This window comes from Mus pahari, chromosome 13 (assembly GCF_900095145.1).
Source record: "Mus pahari chromosome 13, PAHARI_EIJ_v1.1, whole genome shotgun sequence".
NCBI classification, from domain to species: Eukaryota; Metazoa; Chordata; class Mammalia; order Rodentia; family Muridae; genus Mus; species Mus pahari.
In genome coordinates this window covers 75,874,537-75,897,123 of record NC_034602.1, presented here as the reverse complement: position 1 = coordinate 75,897,123, position 22,587 = coordinate 75,874,537, and the positions used below count along the sequence as shown (strand labels likewise).

Below are 22,587 nucleotides of genomic sequence, written 5' to 3'. Positions count from 1 at the left end.
TTAACTCTCACAAGTAAAGAAAAGGACAGGCAATAAAACATAGCCAAATCAAGGTGTTAACTGCTGAGGAAGACTTCTTGCTGACTCTTTTTTGGAGTATTTCCAGAAATAGTGATACTCCATCTTGGATCAGCTTTTGCTTTTGATGAGCTTAGGGACTGGACAAACTATGTAACCCACACATAAAAAGAGTCCAGTGTTTCCTATCTATATTTTGAAAGTTGTAAAACCTGACGGGTCATTTGGTATTCCGGAGCCATCTGGCAAAGAGCCATAAATAATGACAGTGGGACTTACAAGGTTGTAGATGAATGTCTCAACTGAGCAGCAGTTGATTGTAGCCTGAACTTATGATTGGCTAAGGAAAGATGACGTGACTTAGCTTCCAGGCAAGAGCCCTTTTGATTGACTCGTAATCCATGGCTGAGTCAGAGGTAAAGGGTTAAGTCTAAGAACAGGAGGGTGTGTGTATGTCTTTGTCTGTTTTGGATCTCAGAGAAAAGATTCTAGTGTCGTTTCCAACAACTGCAACCTGAAGAAGCACATGCTATGTGAGGAAGGAAGAATTTCAAGGTAATATACCAAAAGGTATGGTAAACCATACAGGGAATAGTGCATGTGCTAAAATTCGCTTGCGTTTTCTCTCTTATGCTTTGTGTTAGCTTCTTAGGGCTGTGATTTTAGGAACTCTTAGGATTACTTTAAAATGTTGGTGAAAAATTTCTCTGCTCAAACATTAATGAATGTTTTTATGCTTTAATTTATTGTTAACAAATTTACTTTCAGTAAATTAAGAAATATCTTGGAACATTTGTATTATCTTATATGAACTGTTTAATTCACTGCTTCTCAAACTTGTTCCATATAACTGTGAGGAGCCCTGAGACACTTCATGGGTTGCCGAAGTCAAAACTATTTTACAGAAACAAAAATGCCAGTCTCTACTTTTACTGTATTAGCAAAACCAGCAATTAATAAAAACAATTATACTGTGTCAGAGTCAGAACAGGGACATTAAACAAATATACAAACAAAAATTAAAACCAGCTTCTTGGAGGACTGACTGCTATTCACAAAGCAGTACAGGTTTGAATTTATTAATATTGACCACAGGTTTAGATATTGACGAATGGCCTGGGTGACAAAATGAGAAGCATGTGGGGATGCTTCCTGTATATACTAAAATGCAATGAGTATGCAAAAAAATTGATTAGGTGCAGATATCCAGACTTACATTTATATAAGACAATTGGTTAAAAGTCAGGTAAGAAAGCTTCTCACTTTGACAAGCGATAAGACTCGAACTCTGAAGTAAAAAATAAGAAAATTTAAATCTTGTAAGTTTGACTGTTCCTTGACTTAGAATTTTACAGAATGAATTTGGTGCTGATGTTAAATGACAGTTTTTATATGATGAAATATGTCACTATTTAGAACAGCTAGCATCCCTATATGAATATTATAAAAACAGGCACAATACAAGAACCAACCAGGTATGCAGAACCAGTAGGTATCCTACTAATAACTGTTAAGAAATGAATACCTTTCAAAGTTTAGGGAGAACTGAAGCATGCCCTATTAGTTTGAAAATGGAATCCATTAGTTTTGGGAAAACTTAATTTTAAAAAATCAAAGAGATACTCTATAAGCTGTTTTGTAGCATGACCTTGAACAAATTAATTGGTACTGTAACTTTCTTGTTTAAATTCCTAATGTAGTAAATGTTGTTGATTCCTAATATACCAAATAATTCAGTGAATTTCAGTAGTATAAACAGGTCTTAACATCAAAGTATGTGAAAAAAAATCAGGCTTAATATTTTACAAAAGAAAAGTCAGGCATAAAAGAACCATGTAATGATAGGGTGTTGATATATTACTCTTACAGCTAGAATCAAAATATATACAAGCCCACAGAAGTGCTGCTGTTCTTTTTCACCCAGTGACTCAACACATTTGGTATTCAGCATCCCGGTGATGCATGTGATGACTATGCAGGCCAGAGGGTTCAAAGGCTGTAATGTTGTGTGGCAGGGGTGCATTTTAACTGTAATGTATGCTGATGTGCCAACCAGAGGCACTTTACATTTTAGTAATTTCCATAGTTGTGCTGAAATCTGTAACAATATATACTCTTTAGGGAGCATAATTATTTTGACCCATATGACAACCTTTTATAGATCAGTTTGTCATGGAAATATAGTTATTTTAGAATAGAAAAGAATAGCAGGAATGATATCATCTGAATTTCCTCATGACAAAGATGGAATAAGAGATCCAGAGACAGAAAAAAAAACACAGCATATTTCATGCTGCTAATTCAGGACTGTTCTGAGTTTCCTCAGTAAAAGCTCTCTCAACTGTATTTTCCTTATTTATACACTATTGTTGCACACACACACACACACACACACACACACACACACACACACACACTGCTGTGGACAGTCTTTAACCTTGAAGACAAATACTGGAGGACTATGTATATCAACCACACAAACATGAACAACAATCATTGAAACTTTTACCTACTTTCTCAGCATGCCAGGAGGGTTTTATTTCACTTAATCAATGATTTTAAGCTGTAAATTAGAGATTGGCAAGTACGTTGTTGAAAGCCAAACTTGGAAGCTTAGTTTAGATTTCCATTATTTTACTCTCCTCATTGAGAGTATTCACATGTATATATGTATATATATCTATCTATATATACATATCTATATATATATATACATGTATATATGTATATATGTGTGTGAATATCTAATTCTATATATGTGAGTAAATATATCTATATGCACATGTATACTTATATGTATGTGTATATGTATACATACATGTACATGATGTATATGTATAATGTATAATCTCTATGTATCTCTCATCATATATATTACATGCCCATGGGACTCTGATATAGCGACCTCTTGTGAGGCTATGCCAGTGCCTGGCAAACACAGAAGTGGATGCTCACAGTCAGCTATTGGATGGAACACAGGGCCCCCAATGGAGGAGCTAGAGAAAGTACCTAAGGAGTTGTAGGGGGCTGCAACCCTGTAGGGGCAGCAACAATATGAACTAACCAGTACCCCCTGAGCTCGTGTCTCTAGCTGTATATGTAGCAGAAGATGGCCTAATCAGCCATCATTAGGAAGAGAGGCCCCTTGGTCTTGCAAACTTTATATGACCCAGCACAGTGTAAGGCCAGGGCCAAGTAGTTGGAGTGGGTGGGTAGGGGAGCAGGGGCTGTGGGGGGGGTATAGGGAACTTTCGGGATAGCATTTAAAATGTAAATAAAGAAAATAATGATAATTAAAAAATATTATATTGTTTAAATAATTATATATTGTCCCTTTCACATATAAAATCATATTTAAGCTTGCATTAATATACCCCTTTGTAACATTTGTTTATAAAAAAGGAACTACATGTAAAATAATTAAATTTGGAATGTTTCTATGTTTTATTAAGTCACTTTGAAATGTTTAACCAGCGTGTCAATTTTCTCATAATTAAATGTCCATGTAATTAAATGTACATCTCCTGCAAATAGCATTTTTCATCAGTTCTTTAGTCACTGAATGTCTTTTTATGCTGTCTTGCCATATTACCTTAGCATCATTGAGACATAATAATTATTAAAAATTAAAGTCTCAATTAACACTAGCTTTAAGAAGATGTACATCTATCTATCTATAGTCATTCCATAAGTCCCTATTGATATAAGTTTACACTCATTTCACTTGACATGAACAATTTGTATGATTATGCAGAACCAAGACCAGGAACTCATCTTCAAACCATTACCTAAGGTTAGGTTACAAAGCTTTAGTTGCTTATAATAACATTCTGGAAATGATAATGACTGCCTATGTCTGCAACAGGTATCTATCCTGAGATAAAGTATAGATAAGAGAGAATAATTTGTAATACTGCAGATGTGTCATTAAGTTGAAACCTCTCATATGGCTGTTAATTGGGCATGTAACTATAGATTTCAAGAGGAAATCCTGACCTGCAGAAGTTGTGTCATTGCTGGTTTCATTTGTGAGCTATGAGCACAGAGTAACACCTCCAGTGACAGGCACCCTGAGTTATGCATAGACAGTGAGAGAGATAACCAGGAATGACTACACTTACTGGAGATGAAAGACACAAAACACACAGTTTAAAAAAAGGATAGAGACCAATTAGCTTCAGTGTTCTGTGTGTTTGGCATTGACAATGAAAGTGGTCAGAAGTGAATGAGAGCAGTCAATGTGCTGTAGATAGAGTAAAAGCCAAGGAGAACTTGAGAGATGGTATTCAGAACAGTGCCAGACTTGGAGAAAGACAATGCAGAAGGACAAAGATGGGTATCACTGGGTTATTGTCCACTCCTCAAGGTGCCTATTAGCTTCTGCAATCTATTACTCATGTCGCCTATGTCTTCTGTATCAAAGGACATAAATCAAAGCCCTCAGTTTCTGCCCTCACCCAGGAGTCTAGTTGATTTCTGATCTGAATTAAAACTTGTTGACAACAGCCTACAGCAACCACCTAGTTCATCCTACAAATCTGTCTGTGATTAAACACCACATCAGAGCAATATTTTTCATAATCACTGTTACCAACTATTAATATAAAATATGACTGTCCACTTGCCACCAAGCCTGATGACTTGTGTTTAATCCCTGGACCCCACATAATGTGAGGAGAGAAGTGACTCCTACTAGCTGTCCTCTGACTTCCTTACACATGTGTATGCATATATACACACACAAATAATGTGATATGAATTATTCGTTTCTTTGTTTTAAAGTTGTTCTAAGATATTTTAGAATTCTATAGGAACCAGAAAAGACCTACTTTTTTTTGTTTTTTGTTTTTGTTTGTTTTTTTGTTTTTTGTTTTTGTTTTTTTGGAGACAGGGTTTCTCTGTGTAGCTCTGGTTGTCGTAGAACTCACTTTGTAGACCAGGCTTCAGTAATCCGCCTGCCTCTGCCTCCCACGTGCTGGGATTAAAGGCGTGTGCCACCACTGCCTGGCAAGACCCACTTTCTTTTTTCTTTTTTTTCTTTTTTAAAAATTTTATTAGATATTTTCTTCCTTTACATTTCAAATGCTATCCCCAAAGCCCCCTATACCTCCCCCTGCCCTGCTCCCCAACCCACTCACTCCCATTTCTTGGCCCTGGCATTCCCCTGTACTGGGGCATATGATCTTCGCAAGACCAAGGCCCTCTCCTCCCATTGATGGCTGACTAGGCCATCCTCTGCTGCATTCACTGATAAGTGGATATTAGCCCAGGAACTTAGAATACCCAAGATACAATTTGCAAAACACATGAAACTCCAGAAGAAGGAAGACCAAAGTGTGGATTCTTTGCTCCTTCTTAGAATGGGGAACAAAATACCCATGGAAGGAGTTACAGAGACAAAGTTCGGAGCTGAGATGGAAGGATCATCCAGAGACTGCCCCACCTGGGGATCCTTCCCATATACAACCACCAAACCCAAACACTATTGCATATGCCAGAAAATTTTGCTGACAGGACCCTGACATAGCTGTCTCTTGTGAGGCTATGCCAGTGCCTGGGCAAATACAGAAGTAGATGCTCATAGTCATCTATTGGATGGAACACAGGGCCCCTAATGAAGGAACTAGAGAAAGTACCCAAGGAGCTAAAGGGGTCTGCAACCCTATAGGAGGAACAACAATATGAACTAACCAGTACCCCACCCACCACCCCAGAGCTGTGTCTTTAGTTGCATATGTAGCAGAAGACCCACTTTCTATAAAGGTAGTTTTCAAAGCAGTGATGTGGGAGGTAGCATGCTTATTGGTGTCAATGGAGGTGGCTCAAGCAGGAAGGAGTGTTTTATCGATGATGTTGCTTAGCACTGCTGTGCATAGTGAAAATTACCATGCCGACTTTAATTTTTTTCCTTAATTTTTCAATTCTTTAAAAGTTGTATATATCCCCATTTCCTGTATATAGAACAAGTTACTTCTATCCCACATGGTACTAATCTTAACATGCCAGTACTTTATAGCAGCAATAGATGTCCCATGGTATTTCATACCAGAGCTGATTTCTTTGATCAAGTCTGAATATTTAGATAAGCCACTACAAAAACCTCAATAGGCTAGTGATAAAACAATGCATGTCTTTAAAAGACTGGATTATGCCAACTTAAGTCTAATTTATCATCTGATTCCTGGATTCCCCAGTAAAGAATAACAAATACTTAAATATTTTTGGAGAGATAGCAGTTTAATTTAATTTAATTTAATTTAATTTATGGAGCGTTATGTTTTTATTTTCTAGATCAGACTAAGAAGTGAAGGGACAGATGTTTCTCCCACCTCAGACCTTACGCATAGGGTAAATATGAACTACACTGGGAAGCAGAATAGTAATAACTCAGCCACTTACTGTTAAAGGACTTCCTGCTCTGGGCTTAAAATTTATATGAGATGAAAGGCAAAAAGTAAAATCTCTTCTGTTCTTTGAGGTTTGAAATGATGTTTAAGAGACAGACCCGGAACACCATAAGATGGTATCAGTGACAGAAATTTGAATCTCATTAAGGTCCACATTCCCTGTCATTTTTATAAATGATAGAACCATCTACCAGAAGAGAGGATTAGAGTTGTGGATGAATTTATTACCATCGCTAAATAACTCTTGCAGCAGCAATGATTATTGAGTTATTGTGTCTTATATACCACATAGTTTACATCCATTATTGAATTTGTTACTCAAATTATTCTAAGGACAAATGACATTTTCATCATTCTTATATGGGTGAAAAACTAAGGCACAGGAAGAGCAAGTGTATTAAGGGATGTAAGTACATTATTGGCAGAATAAGGATTTGAATCAAAGTGTATGTGTGCAACCAACAACTTCACTTAAACTGCTACCTAAGCTGTTGAAGATATAAGTAAAAAGTGGTAATTAAGTTGGGTTTATTACAGAGACATATTTAAATGAGTCATATTTAAATGAGAGGACACTTCAACTGGATGGAGACTGATAACAGAAGAAGAGAATTACAGTGTTAAGATGTGATTACAAGCTTTAAGCATGACTAAGTGTAATAAGACTTGAAAGTTCATGATAGATGTATCTTGGAAAATGATTTAGGAAGAATTTGCTTCTTAGAGGATTTTGAATTGTATTCAGGCATGTACTAGTTGGATTATTGTTGTGACAAAATACTTGACAGAAAAAAAATAAAAGGGAAAAAGAGTTCCTTTAGGTAATGTCATTAATGAAAGCTGTAATTCTATGCCAGATCATGGGTAATTGGTTTTTAGATTAGCATGGATTGTATTGATAAGAAAAAAGAACAATGGTTATGAAGTTGTGCCAGGAAACTTCTCTAAAACTATAAACTAGTCTGGAAAGAGACTACATGCACAAAACAACAATATGGAAAATGATTATGAAATTTTTGGCTGCATTCAAAGAGTGAAATTGAACTGTGAATCAAGAATGCTGTATGAATTTTGAAAGCAGCCAATTGAAACTAAGTATAGTGACTAAGAAAGAAAATTACAAAGAGCCAAGACTATGTTCTCTAATATACACATGACAACATATTTAACATGTTCACCTTTGTACAATGCCAGTCGCAGTGTCAGATATATAATAGAGGATTAAAATTTATTTAAAATTTAGTTGAACAAGACTCTGGAAAGATAATGAAACAAAGACTTATTAGTGGGTGTCTACAAGACTATAATCACAGGTGAGTGGAGATATAAATTTTGGAATTTCCTGAATAGAAGAATATTCTACAAAGTCCTGAGACTATATTCAGTCATGAATGAAAAATTGCTTGGAAAAGAATTAACCAGAGCCGCTAATGCAGAAATCTCTATCTTGAGGGCTTTGAAGATGTGATAGAAAAGTCAAGGATTCCAGGAGAGTTAGTGAATTCTCAGTCTTTGAGACATGAAAGGATTGCATCAAAATGCATTAAAGCTGTTTGCCAACAACAAATTTTAAGTGATTTCCTGGTATTAATTGTGGACAGGAGTGTTTTTTCATTTTCAAAGCAGAACACACAAAAGTAGCTGGGAGGAAGAGTTAGGAAGAATTCTAGGTTGAAATCAGCTATTTCGGTTAATAGTTTTTGAAAGAAGGCAATTTTCAGAAACAATGCACAAGAATGTCCTAGTGGCCACACAGTCACAGTCATTCTTTCAACTGATATGTTCAGTATCTGTCAAAAATAGATATGAACTGTCTGCTTTTACTGCCGAGGAAAGTGGAAATTTCAGAATTTGGCATGCTTTCCCCGTTCTTAATAAGGAGGCAAGGACAAGAACTTACTCTAAAAATGTACATTTTTTTTTTGTCTGAAAGGAAAACCCCACTAATCATATTGCAGTGGTTTGTAAGCTGAAAAATCAAAGACATATCTAAAGGTAAAATGGAGAACAGAGTGTAAATTCCTTTATTTCAAAGTTGGCAAAGAGCCATATGGGGTAAGAGAGCATTACCTGCAATAAGGAAGAATTTCATGTCTGCTACATATTTACTTTCACAAAATAGTTTCACATTTATCCATATTCTGTCTGAACATTATCAGGAAGTATGAAGGCTGTCATGGTTGTGAAGAGAATTCATTTTGTTCTTACCAGTGCTAACTGTTATATATTGAAAGCGATTCTAACTATCAAAGCTACCTTGCAGAGACACAAAGGGATCAAGTCAGAAATAAAACAATGAGCTCAAACAGGGAGAAAAGTTATACCATTAGATGATGGTATCATACAATATTAGATCATTAGTCATACTACTCTAAGTTGAGTAAGCAAATAGTACAACTTTTTGAATATATAATATAAAAATATATGCACTACAAAAGTCAGGATGTCCTTGTTCTTAATAGCAGAGTGGTATTCCATTGTGTAAATGAACCACATTTTCTGTATCTATTCTTCTGTCCTAGGACATCTAGGTTGTTTCCAGCTTCTGGCTATCACAAATAAGGCCACTATAAACATAGTGGAACTCGTGCCCCTGTGGCATGATGGGACATCTTTTCGGTATATTCCCAAAGGTGGTATAGCTGGGTCTTCAGGTAGATCTATTTCCAAATTTCTGAGGAACCTCCAGATTGATTTCCAGAGTGGTTGTACCAGTTTGCAATCCCACCAGTAATGGAAGGGTGTTCCTCTTTCTTCACATCATCTCCAACATGTGTTGTCACCTGAGGTTTTGATCTTAGTCTTTCTGACTGGTGTAAGGTGGAATCTCAGGGTCGTTTTGATTTGCATTTCTCTGATCACTAAGGGCCTTTAACCTTTCTTTAGGTGTTTCTCAGCCATTCAAGGTTCCTCAGTTGTGAATTCCTGGTTTAGTTCTACACTCCATTTTTTGATTGGATTGTTTGTATTTTTGTTGATTAACTTCTTGAGTTCTTTATATATTTTGGATATTAGCCCTTTATCAAATGTATGGTTAGTGAAGATTTTTTTCCCAATCAGTAGGTTGCCAGTTTGACTTATTGACTATGTCCTTTGCCTTACAGAAGCTTTCCAGTTTTTTGTTTTGTTTGTTTGTTTGTTTTTGTTGTTGTTTTTTTGAGATAGGGTTTCTCTGTTTAGCCCTGGCTGTCCTGGAACTCACTTTGTAGACCAGGCTGGCCTCAAACTTAGAAATCCGCCTGCCTCTGTCTCCTGAGTGCTGGGATTAAAGGCGTGCGCCACCACGCCCAGCTCGCTTTACAGTTTTATGAGGTCCCATTTATCAATTCCTGATCTTAGATCATGAGCCATTGGAGTTCTGTTTAGGAAACTTCCTCCTGTGCCAATGAGTTCAAGGCTCTTTACCACTTTCTCTTCTGTTAGATTCAGTGTATCTGGCTTTATGTTGAGGTCCTTGAACCACTTGGACTTGAGCTTTGTACATGGGTCTATTTTCATTCTTCTACATATAGACGGCCAGTTAGACCAGCACCATTTATTGAAGATGCATTCTTTTTTTCCATTGTATATTTTTGGCATCTTTGTCAAAGATCAAGTGACAGTAGGCATGTGGTTTTATTTCTGAGTCTTCAATTCTATTCCATTTCTCATCAACATGTCTGTTTCTGTACCAATACCATGCAGTTTTTATAACTATTGCTCTGCAGTAAAGCTTGAGGTCAGGGATGGCGATTTCCCCAACTGTTCTTTTATTGTTAAGAATTGTTTTTGCTATTCTGGGTTTTTTGCCTTTCCACATGAATTTGAGAATTATAATTAAACCATTTTATATGGATATATAAAATTACACATGGCACTTCTAAAAATGATAGGTTACTATAGGTCTTTTTCAAATTATTCATGTTAGATGTCCTTTATGTCTGCTCTATTCTCCCATCCTTCTTACAACTTAAACTCCCTCCATATTATGAAATGTTGCTCAGTTGTAAAGGAAAGTTTATAAATAAATGAACAATGCTAGAAAACACCACACAGCTCAGGTAACCCAGGCCAACATCCATGAAGATCTTAGTGTCCAGTCTTTAGATGCATGTGTTTAATTTACAGTGCTATAGAATTCAGGCAACTAGAAAGAGAGCTTAGATATTGAGGAGGAAAAGGATCTTAAGGGAAGAGCAATAGAAGAATGCAGATGCTATAAAAGTAGAAGAGTGAGATAGACCATCACATTTAACTGTGCTTTACATCTGTAAAGTACTTCACTATGTGTGTAAAATAGGTGTTATCTATTTGATATAAAATTAAAATTTGAAATAAAGTACTTTTTAGGGGTGTGCACACATGTGTGGTGTGTGCACACCTATGAATATAGGAGGAGGCCAGAGTCCTGCTTTATCCTCCACCACCTTACTCCCTGAGTCAGAATCTCTCACTCATATTAGTATGTTCATGGAAGGGCTTGAAGAAAGGGATGGGGGAAATAATGTAAATATAACCTCAGATTTAAAAGGATAAAAATATTTTTTCACCTGAAAATCTTATAAAAGATAACCTTTAAATGTCTTCTTTGTGTGGTTTAAAATTTTCTAGTATAAACACTCATCTATTATAGTGACACAAAATTTCCCCATACTATCAGAGGATAAAAAGCAAAATCAACTTATTTTTTTTCAGATAGTTAAACTTTGAATTAGATTAAATTTTATCATAGTTTTTCATAGCTTATTAGAACTCTGGAGCCTAAAGTCGTATACTATTTAAATGGAAATTAAATAACCATGAACTGAAAGAATAAATGGGGGAGAAATGGGTGATTTTAGGCTGTAAAATAGGAACTGAAGTGGAGCTCTGCTTTCAGAACCTGACACAAGTTCATGTGTCTCTGCGTAACATAAAGAATAAAGCTTCATTCTAAAAACTCCTCGAAGTTTTCTGCCATGCCCCTTTTGGGGATTGAACCTGATGAATTATAGCATTATATGAATAAGATATTCTATAAAAATTAAATATGATTCTGAAGACTTGTATTTGCATCTTTGTCATGTGGATGAAAATATTCTTATTTGGCATACTAAAATATAAGACTAAGCTAAAAAATAATGAAACTATATATATGAACATATATATAAGTATATATATATATACATATATGCACACACATTTACAAATATATACATCTATATGAATATGTACTGACAGAAAATAGGGCTTTTTGGCTTCTCTGAATCCTATTGTCTTGGTAAGACATAGTGATAACAACTTGTACTTAATACCTACCTACCCAGCTGCTATCACAGACCTGCTAGGATTATCCCCCTGATGGTGCCCTTCTTTTACGAACTGTAAGGTCATTTCAGACAGACATGAATGTCACTTGCTCTGCTTTTCTCTGTAGTTAGCTTACTATTTAACATATAGAAGGTGCCCAACACAGAGAGTTTAAGATTAAGTGCATCAACAAATGAAAGTTTAGTACAATACTTGGAAATATTCTTGATTTAAGAAAGTTTAAAGAAAACCAAGTTGTTTGATTATTTTGAATGAGTATATATACAAACAAGAACTCTCCTAATTTAACTATCTAATAGTTTTAAAAAAGAAAAGCATGGAGCCATATAAGAAATATGTACATGCAATGATATATACTTATTTATAAAAAATATAGGTTATATATTTTCACTAAATATCATGTAAACCTTAGTCATACAGTCAGCATAATATTTCTGTGTGAACTGAATGGCAATCTCTCCCCGTCCTCCATTTTCTTCACATTTCACTGTCTTGTTATTTCCCTGTCTTCTCCCTGGGTCATCTTCTCCTTCCACTTCCCTTTCTCCTTCTCTCTTTGTCACTCCATCCATCTCTTTCTCCTTATCCTCATTTCCACTTTTTCCGTCTCTCATTTCTCTTTCTAGTGTATATGAATCATTTTAGTTTTCACTTACATAGTAGTACAATTCAGTGTGCAAAATAAAAACAAAATGAAAGAAAAAGAAAGGTAAGATAAAGTAAAATATAACGTGAGGAACCATGTTTCATCAAATCTTCTGAAAACGTAGAAGTTATTTTTCCATATATTTTGAACTAGCCTTGCCTATGAACTCTTCAATTGAGGTTACAGTATTTATGAGATGGGCCCATGTGTAAGGTAATATAATCTAATCAACCTATATTTCTGTATCAATAGATCTTGATTGGTTTGATTTCCTAGTATCTATGATGAGTCCTATGAAAGTGAAATTTGCTTAGACAAAAATTTGGATGTGCATAAATAAAAATCATGCTGTCAATAAATCTAACTGATAAACATATTAATAGGTCCCAATCTCAATCCAAGTCCTGGAATGATCATTATTTCCATCTATCGACTATCTTTCTACTATCATCGGTCTGTCTGTCTGTCTGCTTGCTCGTCTGTCATCTATCTGCCTTAGTTTGATATCTGTAAATGTGATAAACACCATGACCAAAAACAATTTGGGGAGGACAGGGTTTATTTCAGCTTACACTTGTAGTCAATCATGGAAGAAAGTCAGGAAAAAAAATCAGAGCAAGAACATGAAGTCAGGAACCAAAACAGAAACCACGATGGAGCTCTCTTACTGGTTTGCTCCTCATGGCTCACTAAGACTGATTTCTTGTCCCATCCAGGACCAACTGCCCAGGGCTAGCACCACCTTCAGTGAGATGAACCCTCCTCTATCAATCATCAATCAAGAAAATAGCATACAGATTTGCTAACATGCCAATCTTAATTGAAATTCTCTCTTCCCAAATGACTAGCTTGTATCAAGTTGACAAACCTATCTATCTATCTATCTATCTATCTATCTATCTATCTATCTATCTATCTATCTATCTATCTATCTATCTATATCTACCTATATCTATCTATCTATCTATCTATCTATCTATCTATCTATCTATCTATCTATCTATCTATCTATCTATCTATCTATTGATCTATCTATCATCTACCTACCTACCCAATTATTTACCTATTCACTCATCCAAATCTGTCTTTCTAGAAAATAAGATCCAGAAAGCAAGTGTTGTGGTGTAGCCTACAGTTTCAGTTATTCAGGAGGCTTAGATAGGAGATTCACAAGTTCAAGGGCTACTTAAGCTGCAGAGTGAATTGCAGATCAGCGTGGACAACTTTGGAAGACTGTCTCAACATAAAAGTGATGCTGGCTGAGGATGTAGCTCAGCGGTAGTGAACCTGCTTCACATATCTGAATCCTGAGGTTCAATTCTCACTACAGACGAATTAAGACTTACAGATGTTACCATCATCGTTTAGGAATGCAACTCTAGGGTACACTCAAATTTTCTGATTGTGCTTCTTTCTGTTCTTTTTCCAGAAATGATATTAGAATGGATTGTTATTTTGCACATTTCTGTATTCTTACATGTTTTCTTTATAAATAGTTACCTCTTTTTATTCTTCTTAGCACTGTTTGAAAATTTCATATATACATATATATTTTGATCAAATCCATCTGCTTTTTAGCTGCCCCTATTTCCCCCATGACTTTTCCCTCCCAAATTCATGTGATCAATTTTTTAAAAAGCCCACCGAGACAACTTAATTCTGTTTGCATTTGCATGGACCTGAGACTATCTAGAGTATGGGTATCCTCTTCAAGATACATTCTTGAACAAAACTGTCTATTCTTCCCCTAGCAGCCATCAATTGCCAATGGCTCCTCAGAGGTGGGACCATATGAGCCCCTCTGCCATCTGTGCTGGAATTTGTTTAGCTTATGAATAGAGCTTATGTATGCAGTTACATACATAACTCCTGTAGGTTCATGAGTGCAATGACCCTACTGTGTCTTGCAAATGTTGTTCCACTGTACGTGTCCTCTACTTCTGGTGTATAGAATCTTTATGTGCCCTAAGAGCTAGTGACTAGGGAATAAAGCCTCTCTTAACGTATGAGTTTGATTTCTCCATGTTCTGTAACTGTATGTGGCACCATTGGCAATAATACAGTGCTGTCAAGTTTTAGAGGGTAACTGAGACTAGCAATGTTTTAATGTTTGTGGAGTCTGTAGAATCCCAGGAACCGGTGAAAAAACGCATAACTCATACTTGCCACCCAGCTTTTTGTTTGGTATTTTATGGTATCTTGGAGAGACACTGTCTCCTCATTATAGGGTAACTGCATTTAAACTCTTTGTACATATGTGTATGTATATAATTTCAAAAGCTTTTGCACTAGTAGGTTTCTAGATGGCATTTCATTATCTTCAGTTTTAGTTATTTTTCCACATACTCTACTTCTAGTCTGCCTTCTTCCCTTGCTCATTTAACCCTTCCCATTCCGTTATTTCTCTCTCCAACTCATTCCACTAGTGTTCCATTCCCTTGGAATCTTACTTCATTGACGTTTCTTAGTTTACCAATTTAAATCTGTACTCCAATTTAAACATGCATTTATATAGATTCTAAGCTCACAACCACAAACTAGTGAGAACACAAGACATCTATTCCCAGAAGTCATGGCAGAAGGAGAGAGCTGGCTCTTTGAATTTGTGTTTGGACTTCCACACATGCACCTAGGTGGGAGTGCACCCTCCCTCCTCCTACATATCAGCCCCCCATCTGTACATAACACATACAAATAATAAATAATTTTAGAAGTAAGAAAATAGGGATGTTTCCTATAGTTCAGGAAGCTGATTAGATCTTAAGGAAGAATATCTGTATTACTGGGAAAATAAAGGATGTCCATATATGGAGCTCTCAATTCATGGGGGAGGCAGTATGGAGGGGAATCAACCCCCTCACATCATGTGATCTTCATTATTTCACAGGATTTTATAAACTGGCTAAACAGAAAGACCCATACTATAAGGTTTAGTTGTTTCTCTTTTTGATTTTTAATTATTTTTTTAAGTATTTTGAGATTATAATACATCTACATCATTTGACCTTTTCCTTTACTTCCTCCAAACCCTTATATATAACCATATTTGCTTTTTTTCAAATTCATGGACTCTATTTTTCAGCAACATTTGATACATATATATATGTGCATATGAATAATTTCTTATTCATTGTCAACTCTAGTGAACCAGGGCATCTCCTCCTTCTTATGATGGAAAGCCATCCACACACTTTGCTGGAGACCAGCAAACCTCATCATGCATCACTGTGGCGCATGACCATTTTCCATCTTAATTACAGCATTTAATTCTGATGCTATCACTCCATTTTGAGATAATATATGAGTACCGTATTTTGTAAAGGATTCACGGAATTAAGAATTTTTCTTAGCTTTGTTTTCCAGTCCTACCTGGCAGCATTGTAACTGGCTAACAAGCTGGATATGAGATTTAAGACCTTTTCCCTTTTGAATATGGCAATTATAAATCAAATCTGTAGATACAGACTATTCCTCTAATAACCCACAAAACATACATTCTTACACTTCAACAGCCACATAAATCAAACCTAACAGATGTTACTAAGCTCTTTTTTTCAATCAGGCCATTTCCCCTTTTGAGAACTAGAGTGAGAGCCTCATGAGAGAAGATAATCCATTTCTCAACTGTCAAGATCCTGAGGGTATAAAGACAGGATCTTTAGAAATTGGACTTGAGGTTCACAACTATTCTATTATAATAGAAGCTACTATTTTTCAGAGTTTAGCTATCAGTACATGGATTATTTTCCCATAATATAAGTAAAAGAATGAAAATAAATGAGTTTCAAACACCTGTCATGTTCCTACATTTAGTTGGATTACAAGGGATAAAATAAATTAATACCAATTAACTGAGATTGCTGGATTAGGATCAGGGTCAAATTTAATGAAAGAAAAGCAAACAAATGTCCAAGAAAACCAATGAAATGCAAACTTGTGTTAATTTTAGTTAAATTAGTCAAAACAAAGAGAAGCCAGATATTAATAAAATTAGAAGGAGGAGGGAGACATTGGACTAAATACCAGTGAAATTCTAAACAGCAGTCCTGAGACCATTATATAAAATGGGAAAGGTGATAATATTTCTACATTCTCTTTTACCCTCATGCCCAAACCAGATAAACAGACACACAGGTACACAACCGCATACACACATACTCTTCTAAACACACACACACACACACACACACACACACACACACACACACACACACACAGAGAGAGAGAGAGAGAGAGAGAGAGACAGACAGACAGACAGACAGAAGAAAATTACAGACTAATCTCCTGAAACATATATGTAAAAATATTTGTCTCAATTCAAGAATACATTTAAAAGATCATTCATCATGGTGAAGTTTTTTTTAATTCCAAAGGTAAAGGAATTGTTCAACAGAAACAAATACATAAATGCAATATACAACACAAATGGACCCATGGAGAGAAATTATCTAACTAACTGAACAGATGCAGCAAAAAGTCTTTGACAAAGTTTTCAGAAGAAAGAAAGTAGCTGATGTAAAAAAAGGCTATATACAGCAAATGTACAGGCAACATTGTGCTAACTGGAGAGCAACTCAGAATCTCCACTACATTGAAGAGCAAGACAATGGTTTTCTTTCTTTATTCTTATTTATTACAGAGTTTGAAATTTTGGCTAAAGCAACAAGAAAATAAGCATCGTATCTCCTTGGACAAAAGGAGAATATGAGAACAGAAGGAATAGTTCTAAATTCACACAAGTAGTTCCTGACATCGCCAGGAGCTCTACTCAGGATTCCCATGCAAGATTCTAGCATACTGCTGCTCCAACTTGGTAAAAACTTTACCTCAGAAAACAAAAGAGAATTAACCTAATATATTTACTAAAAGCAGTATGTGTATATATACATGTGTGAGTGAATAACAGAATCTTTAACACCAAAGTTTAGGTAATTTGAAAGAATTTGACAACAGGACAGTTTCTTGCACGTGAGACTCGAATTTCAGTTTATGAGATTTTAAAAATTAGATTCCTTGGAGCTGGAGAGGTGGATCAGTGGCCAAAAGCACTTGTCAGTTTTTTGGAGGAAACAAGTGTAGTTCCCAGCAGTCACAGGGTGCTTACAACCATCTCTAATGCTAGGCTGAGGAAATGACACACCCTTTTCTCGGGTTTACGCATGTGATACAGATACACATGTAGGCCAAACATTCAACACAGCAATAAAATCAATGAAAAAGTACTTTTCTGATCTCAGGAGATGATTCAGTCAGTAAAGTGCTTGGCTGACAAAGTCAAAGACCTGTTTCATCCCCCAAATGCACAAGCCTGGTGTCATGATACACACATTGTCCTAGCCTGTGAGGCAAAGACAGGCTGATCATTGATCCTCCCTGGCCACCTAGCCTAACCTACTTGTTGAATTGCAGGCAAATGAGAGACATCACCTTATTATTATTTAATTATTTTATTTATTTACATCCCAAATGTTTCTTCCCCTCCTTGTTCCCCTCCCAGAATTTTCCCCCCATCCCTGCTCCCCTTAGCCTTTGAGAGGGTGCTCCCCCCTTCATCCCTCTTCTCTGGGGCATCAAGTCTCTACAGGATTAGGTACAAGATTTCCAACTGAGGAAAGACAAGTCAGTGCTCTGCTACATATATTCTGGGGGGGTCTTTGACTAGCCCATGGATGCTCCCGGGTTGGTGGCTTAGTTTCTGGGAGCTCTGAGGGGGTCCAGATTAGTTGACCCTGTTAGACTTCCTATGGGGTTGCCATCCCTTTCAGTTCCTTCAGTCCTTCTCCTAACTCTTCCATAGGAGTCTCTGACTTTAGTCCAATGCTTGGCTGTATCTGCATCTGTCTCAGTCAGATGCGGGTGGAGCCTCTCAGAGGACAGCCGTGATAGGCTCCTGTTTGCAAGCACAACATGGCATCAGTAATAGCATAAGGGTTTGGTGCCTGCCCACGAAGGACGGATCCCAAGTTGGGCTGATCACTGGTCAGCCATCCCTTCAGGAGAGAACTCATCTTTAAAAAACAAAGTATATGATGCAAAAGAAACGACAGCCAGACCTTGGCCTCTGAGCTTCGCTGTTGGTTTGTCTGTCTTTCTGTCTCTTTTTCATATACCCCCACATATGCACACACATGCTTGTATGCATGCTTATATGTATATCTGTACCAGCACACATATACATGCATATACAATTTGATTTCTTCTATTACAACCTTTAACATGTTTAAGAGTGTTAAACATTTTAAAATGTTTAAACCACACATTGAGTGAATTATTTTTTTCTGCATCAAAACTACAAGTGGTTTTTAGTATGTAGTCAAAAACTTTGGAAATGGAACTCTACACTTCTGAAGCCCACCCACCTCCCACGGTCTGACTCAGTATGAGGATTCTGGTTTTGTTAATTAGGAGAAACAACCTGCATATATTGTAGCATCTTAAACAAATCCTCAAAACACTGCTTAGAATCTTCTACAACATGCCTTTTCTACAAACATGGAACCTGATCTCCTCCCACTAAGCTAACAGTTAATTCTGTTGCATTATTATTTATCAATATAATAGTCTGAGAAAGTTTGTGTGAATTTTAGAAAATTATGATTATGAAAATATTAAGTTACTAATAAACATTTTGATGTATTAAAATAAGCAAATGTACTTTCTTTGCTTATTTGTGTGTGTGTGTGTGTGTGTGTGTGTGTGTGTGTGTGTGTATTTGTGGAAGGTATGATGAGGAGTGTGTATGTTATTGTACACAAGAGGCAATCAAAACAAAAATCACAGGAATCACTTCTCTCCTTCACTGTGGGTTCCAGGAATCAAACTTTGTCAGGCTTGGCATCCAATAATTTATCCAGTGAGCCATCTCACCCTTGCTAAAACTACTTTAAAGGAATATTTACACAATTTAAATTTCAAGTTATTACTAGCACTATCTATATCATGGCAAATGAAAAGGTTGTTTCAAGTTAGTAAAATTTTTCAGGACCTTTGTATTAGACTTTATAGTGTTCACTCTAGTTAAAATGACTAGCAAGTATTATAAATTACTCAGAAACTATTATTTCTTTTGGAAATTATATTATTATCTTTTCTCATAGTATTCGTAACTATAAAAAGAAAATATGTTCAATTTTCAAATTTGTTAAATGCCTTAGCAGAATATTATGGTGAAAATATCTTAACATACATGTGCTACATTAGATAAAGGCGTTCTGTATAAGCAATGAAAAGTAATCATAACTTCTTTCCTTTTAATCTGTCTCCACTTTTAATGTGTGTGTGCATGAGTGTGAGCACACATAAGTTTTTCTCTTTAATTTTTCCTGGCTATTAGCCTCATTTATTTATCTATTTGTCTGTCTATCTATCTATCTATCTATCTATCTATCTATCTATCTATCTATCTATCTATCTATCATCTATCATCTATCTATCTACCTATATTTTGTGGCACTAGTGATTAAACTAGGACCTTGAACATGATGGACAAGCAATCTCATACTGAGTGATATTCTCAGTGCTCTTTTCATTTTCTACCCTGGATAGGGTTTTTGCTAATTACTGTAGCCTTGTCTATAAATTTACTCAGTGACCCTCTAGGTCTTGAACTTAGCCCTCTGCATCTGGCTTCCGAACAACTGTGGTTACAGATCAGCTCTAGTAGGTCTGATTTGGTTTTGAATCTTTAAAGGTAGACCTTATAATTGTAATATCTATGCTGTAACTATGTACTTTTATGAGAATTTCATATGTTTAGACTCAAATTATATAATTATATGAGTACTATTTCTAAATATTGGGTGGTCCATGACACTAAAATCTACTAAGATTTTTTTTTTTTTGATGGTGAGAAAAGTGAAATGTTTGTTTTACTTTTCTGTTTTTCCATTGGAGTATAAATATATCTTTAGTAAAATTTATTTCTATTTTTAGAACTAAAATGGCCACGATTAGATAAAACTAATTTTACTATATTGCTTGTGGGGAACATCAGCAGCAAATAAGTTAATCTGACTGTCCATGGTCACACCTCCATGGAGACAGGCACAGGTGCTTTCCTCCAAACCTCAGGGCCACTCCGCTCCCCCACACCTCTTGTTTCCCTCAAAGGGAAGGGATGGAAGATTTCTAACAATTTAGCAAGAAGTGGCATCAGTATATTCTAGTGTTTTGTTTTGCTTAAAAAAAAAAGAAACCCTAGGCTGGCCTCACCCCAATTCTGATCATACCTCCCCAACTGGAAAAGTGTGACTTCTGAATCATCACCAGCTATGCACACTGATCACTTTATGGCTTGGAGCTTCTCTCTGTAGGTATTGATGTTCATTACTTCATTGTGTCGCAATGGCTGGCACCAAATGGACCATGCTTCTATCGGGCTATATGAAGACAGCAAACCTCGGGCAGTAAACCTGTTGGACCTGTTTCCTTTCTTGTCCTCAGTGACTGTCATTATTTTCCAGCCTCCCAGCCCTGACCTGGCTGATAGAGATCAGATGGTGACTGGATAGAAACCTTCCTAGTCCTGGGTCCATGATGTACGCGTAAGTACTCAGTTTTTCTCAGTGAGTTGACAAGGGAGACAGATATTTCCATCTTCTGGAACAGGCTACGCACTTTCTGACTCATAGAAGCTATTTTAACTATATGATATTTTTTTGGTGTGTTATATTTTTTGTTGAAATCTTGTCTTATTAATTTTTGAATGGAACTAAAGTGACAAATGTGATATTTCCTTTCTAAAAAAGAAAGTCTATGTAGTAATATACTAACAGCATTCTATATTAACATTTAGAAAATGCTTTGTGCTTTGTAAAGTAGTTAACATGGTTCATCTGACTTCTTACTACACTCAACATGATATGTTTTATAGCATATTTTTATTGAAACATGTTATTGACAGAAAAATACAAATTAGACACAAAATTCTTTTCTTAATTTGTTTCATTCCAAGTAAAAGGATGACAACAATTAGATTATTGTATATAATATGAATTATTGTATATATCAAATTGAAATACTCCTATGAGTTAACAAAACTTGAACTTGAAAATAAGTGATCAGTTTTTAACCTGGTATAAAGAAATTTATGTTATAGTATTCATGCTACTGTTTTAGACTAAAATGAATAACTGATATATGGTCAATGATTTTTGTCAAACTCCTGTATAGTCCAAACTATATTTTGTCTCTCAAAGAAGGGCTATATTATTTTCCTATGTTTCCACTGATCAATGTGTTAGATAGAATTCGGATTTTGTGATCCTTGATTTTTTTAGTTTTGTGTCTATATTCAGTGAAATATAATACTTTAGGCATATGGATTGTCATATTCTTAGATAAGAATTCTTATTCTTCTACATTCTCCAACATTCTTACCAATAGCAGCATGAACCTGAGGATGATGGTCTACTTCACACTAAGGCTGACCCAGACAGATCCTATTCTAATAATATAACCTACTACACTAGTCATACTAGTATAAAAACTACATTTATTATTGAGCAAAACAAAACATACAACAATGAATGTATGTCAATAATTTCAGTTTTAAAAAACCCATCAAAGAACTTGAAGTCTTCATCCACTTTCATCTCAGAATTCAGTGGCATGCCTTTCTCTTCTTGTCCCAACTTTTGACATCATCTCTGGTCACTTTCCTACTCTGAACTATTTATTGTTGTCTCTCTCTTCTACCGTCAGCATCTTTGTTATACTTTAATTATTTTCTCCTGTCCACTCTGAACCTTTGACAATGCTTTGTTACACTGAAGCTTCCACAGACTGGATTAACAGTAAAGAGTTTTGAGTATTGACTTCCAGATAAGAGTTTTTTTTTTAACACAGTTATGCTATCCAAAACTGTTCATGAAGACATTATGAGGTGAGCTAATGGATTCACTAAATTTATTATCAAAAATGCTTTGCCCAAGGGCAGATAGTAAAAAGCAAGAAAGCCACAGCTTTTTAGAAAAGGCCCCAGGTGACATGGTGATAAAGAGGAAAAAAAGGAATGTTTATTTATATGTATTTTAGAGCCAGCTTTCGACTCTTCTATCTGGGAAAGTTCTTCACATCTCAAAATGTCCTATTATTTTGCAAAGCTTCTGTAAGGCAAAAGACATTGTCAACAAGACAAAAAGGCCACCAACAGATTGGGAAAGCATTTTTACCAATCCTAAATCTGATAGAGGACTAATATCCAATATATACAAAGAGCTCAGGAAG

At 35.8% G+C, this 22,587-nt stretch overlaps 1 protein-coding gene across 1 annotated transcript in view; it reads left to right on the top strand.

Moving 5' to 3' along the window:
• Nucleotides 1–472: 472 nt before the first annotated feature.
• The window catches only part of LOC110330758 (transmembrane protease serine 11F), an 81,557-nt gene continuing 59,442 nt past the window's right edge, over nucleotides 473–22,587 (top strand). Inside the window, exons 1-2 of the mRNA XM_021211056.1 lie at nucleotides 473–573; nucleotides 20,823–20,903. Of these exons, the coding sequence (XP_021066715.1) occupies nucleotides 20,893–20,903 (11 nt within the window). The 5' untranslated portion in view covers nucleotides 473–573; nucleotides 20,823–20,892. The remainder of the gene's footprint in view (nucleotides 574–20,822; nucleotides 20,904–22,587) is intronic.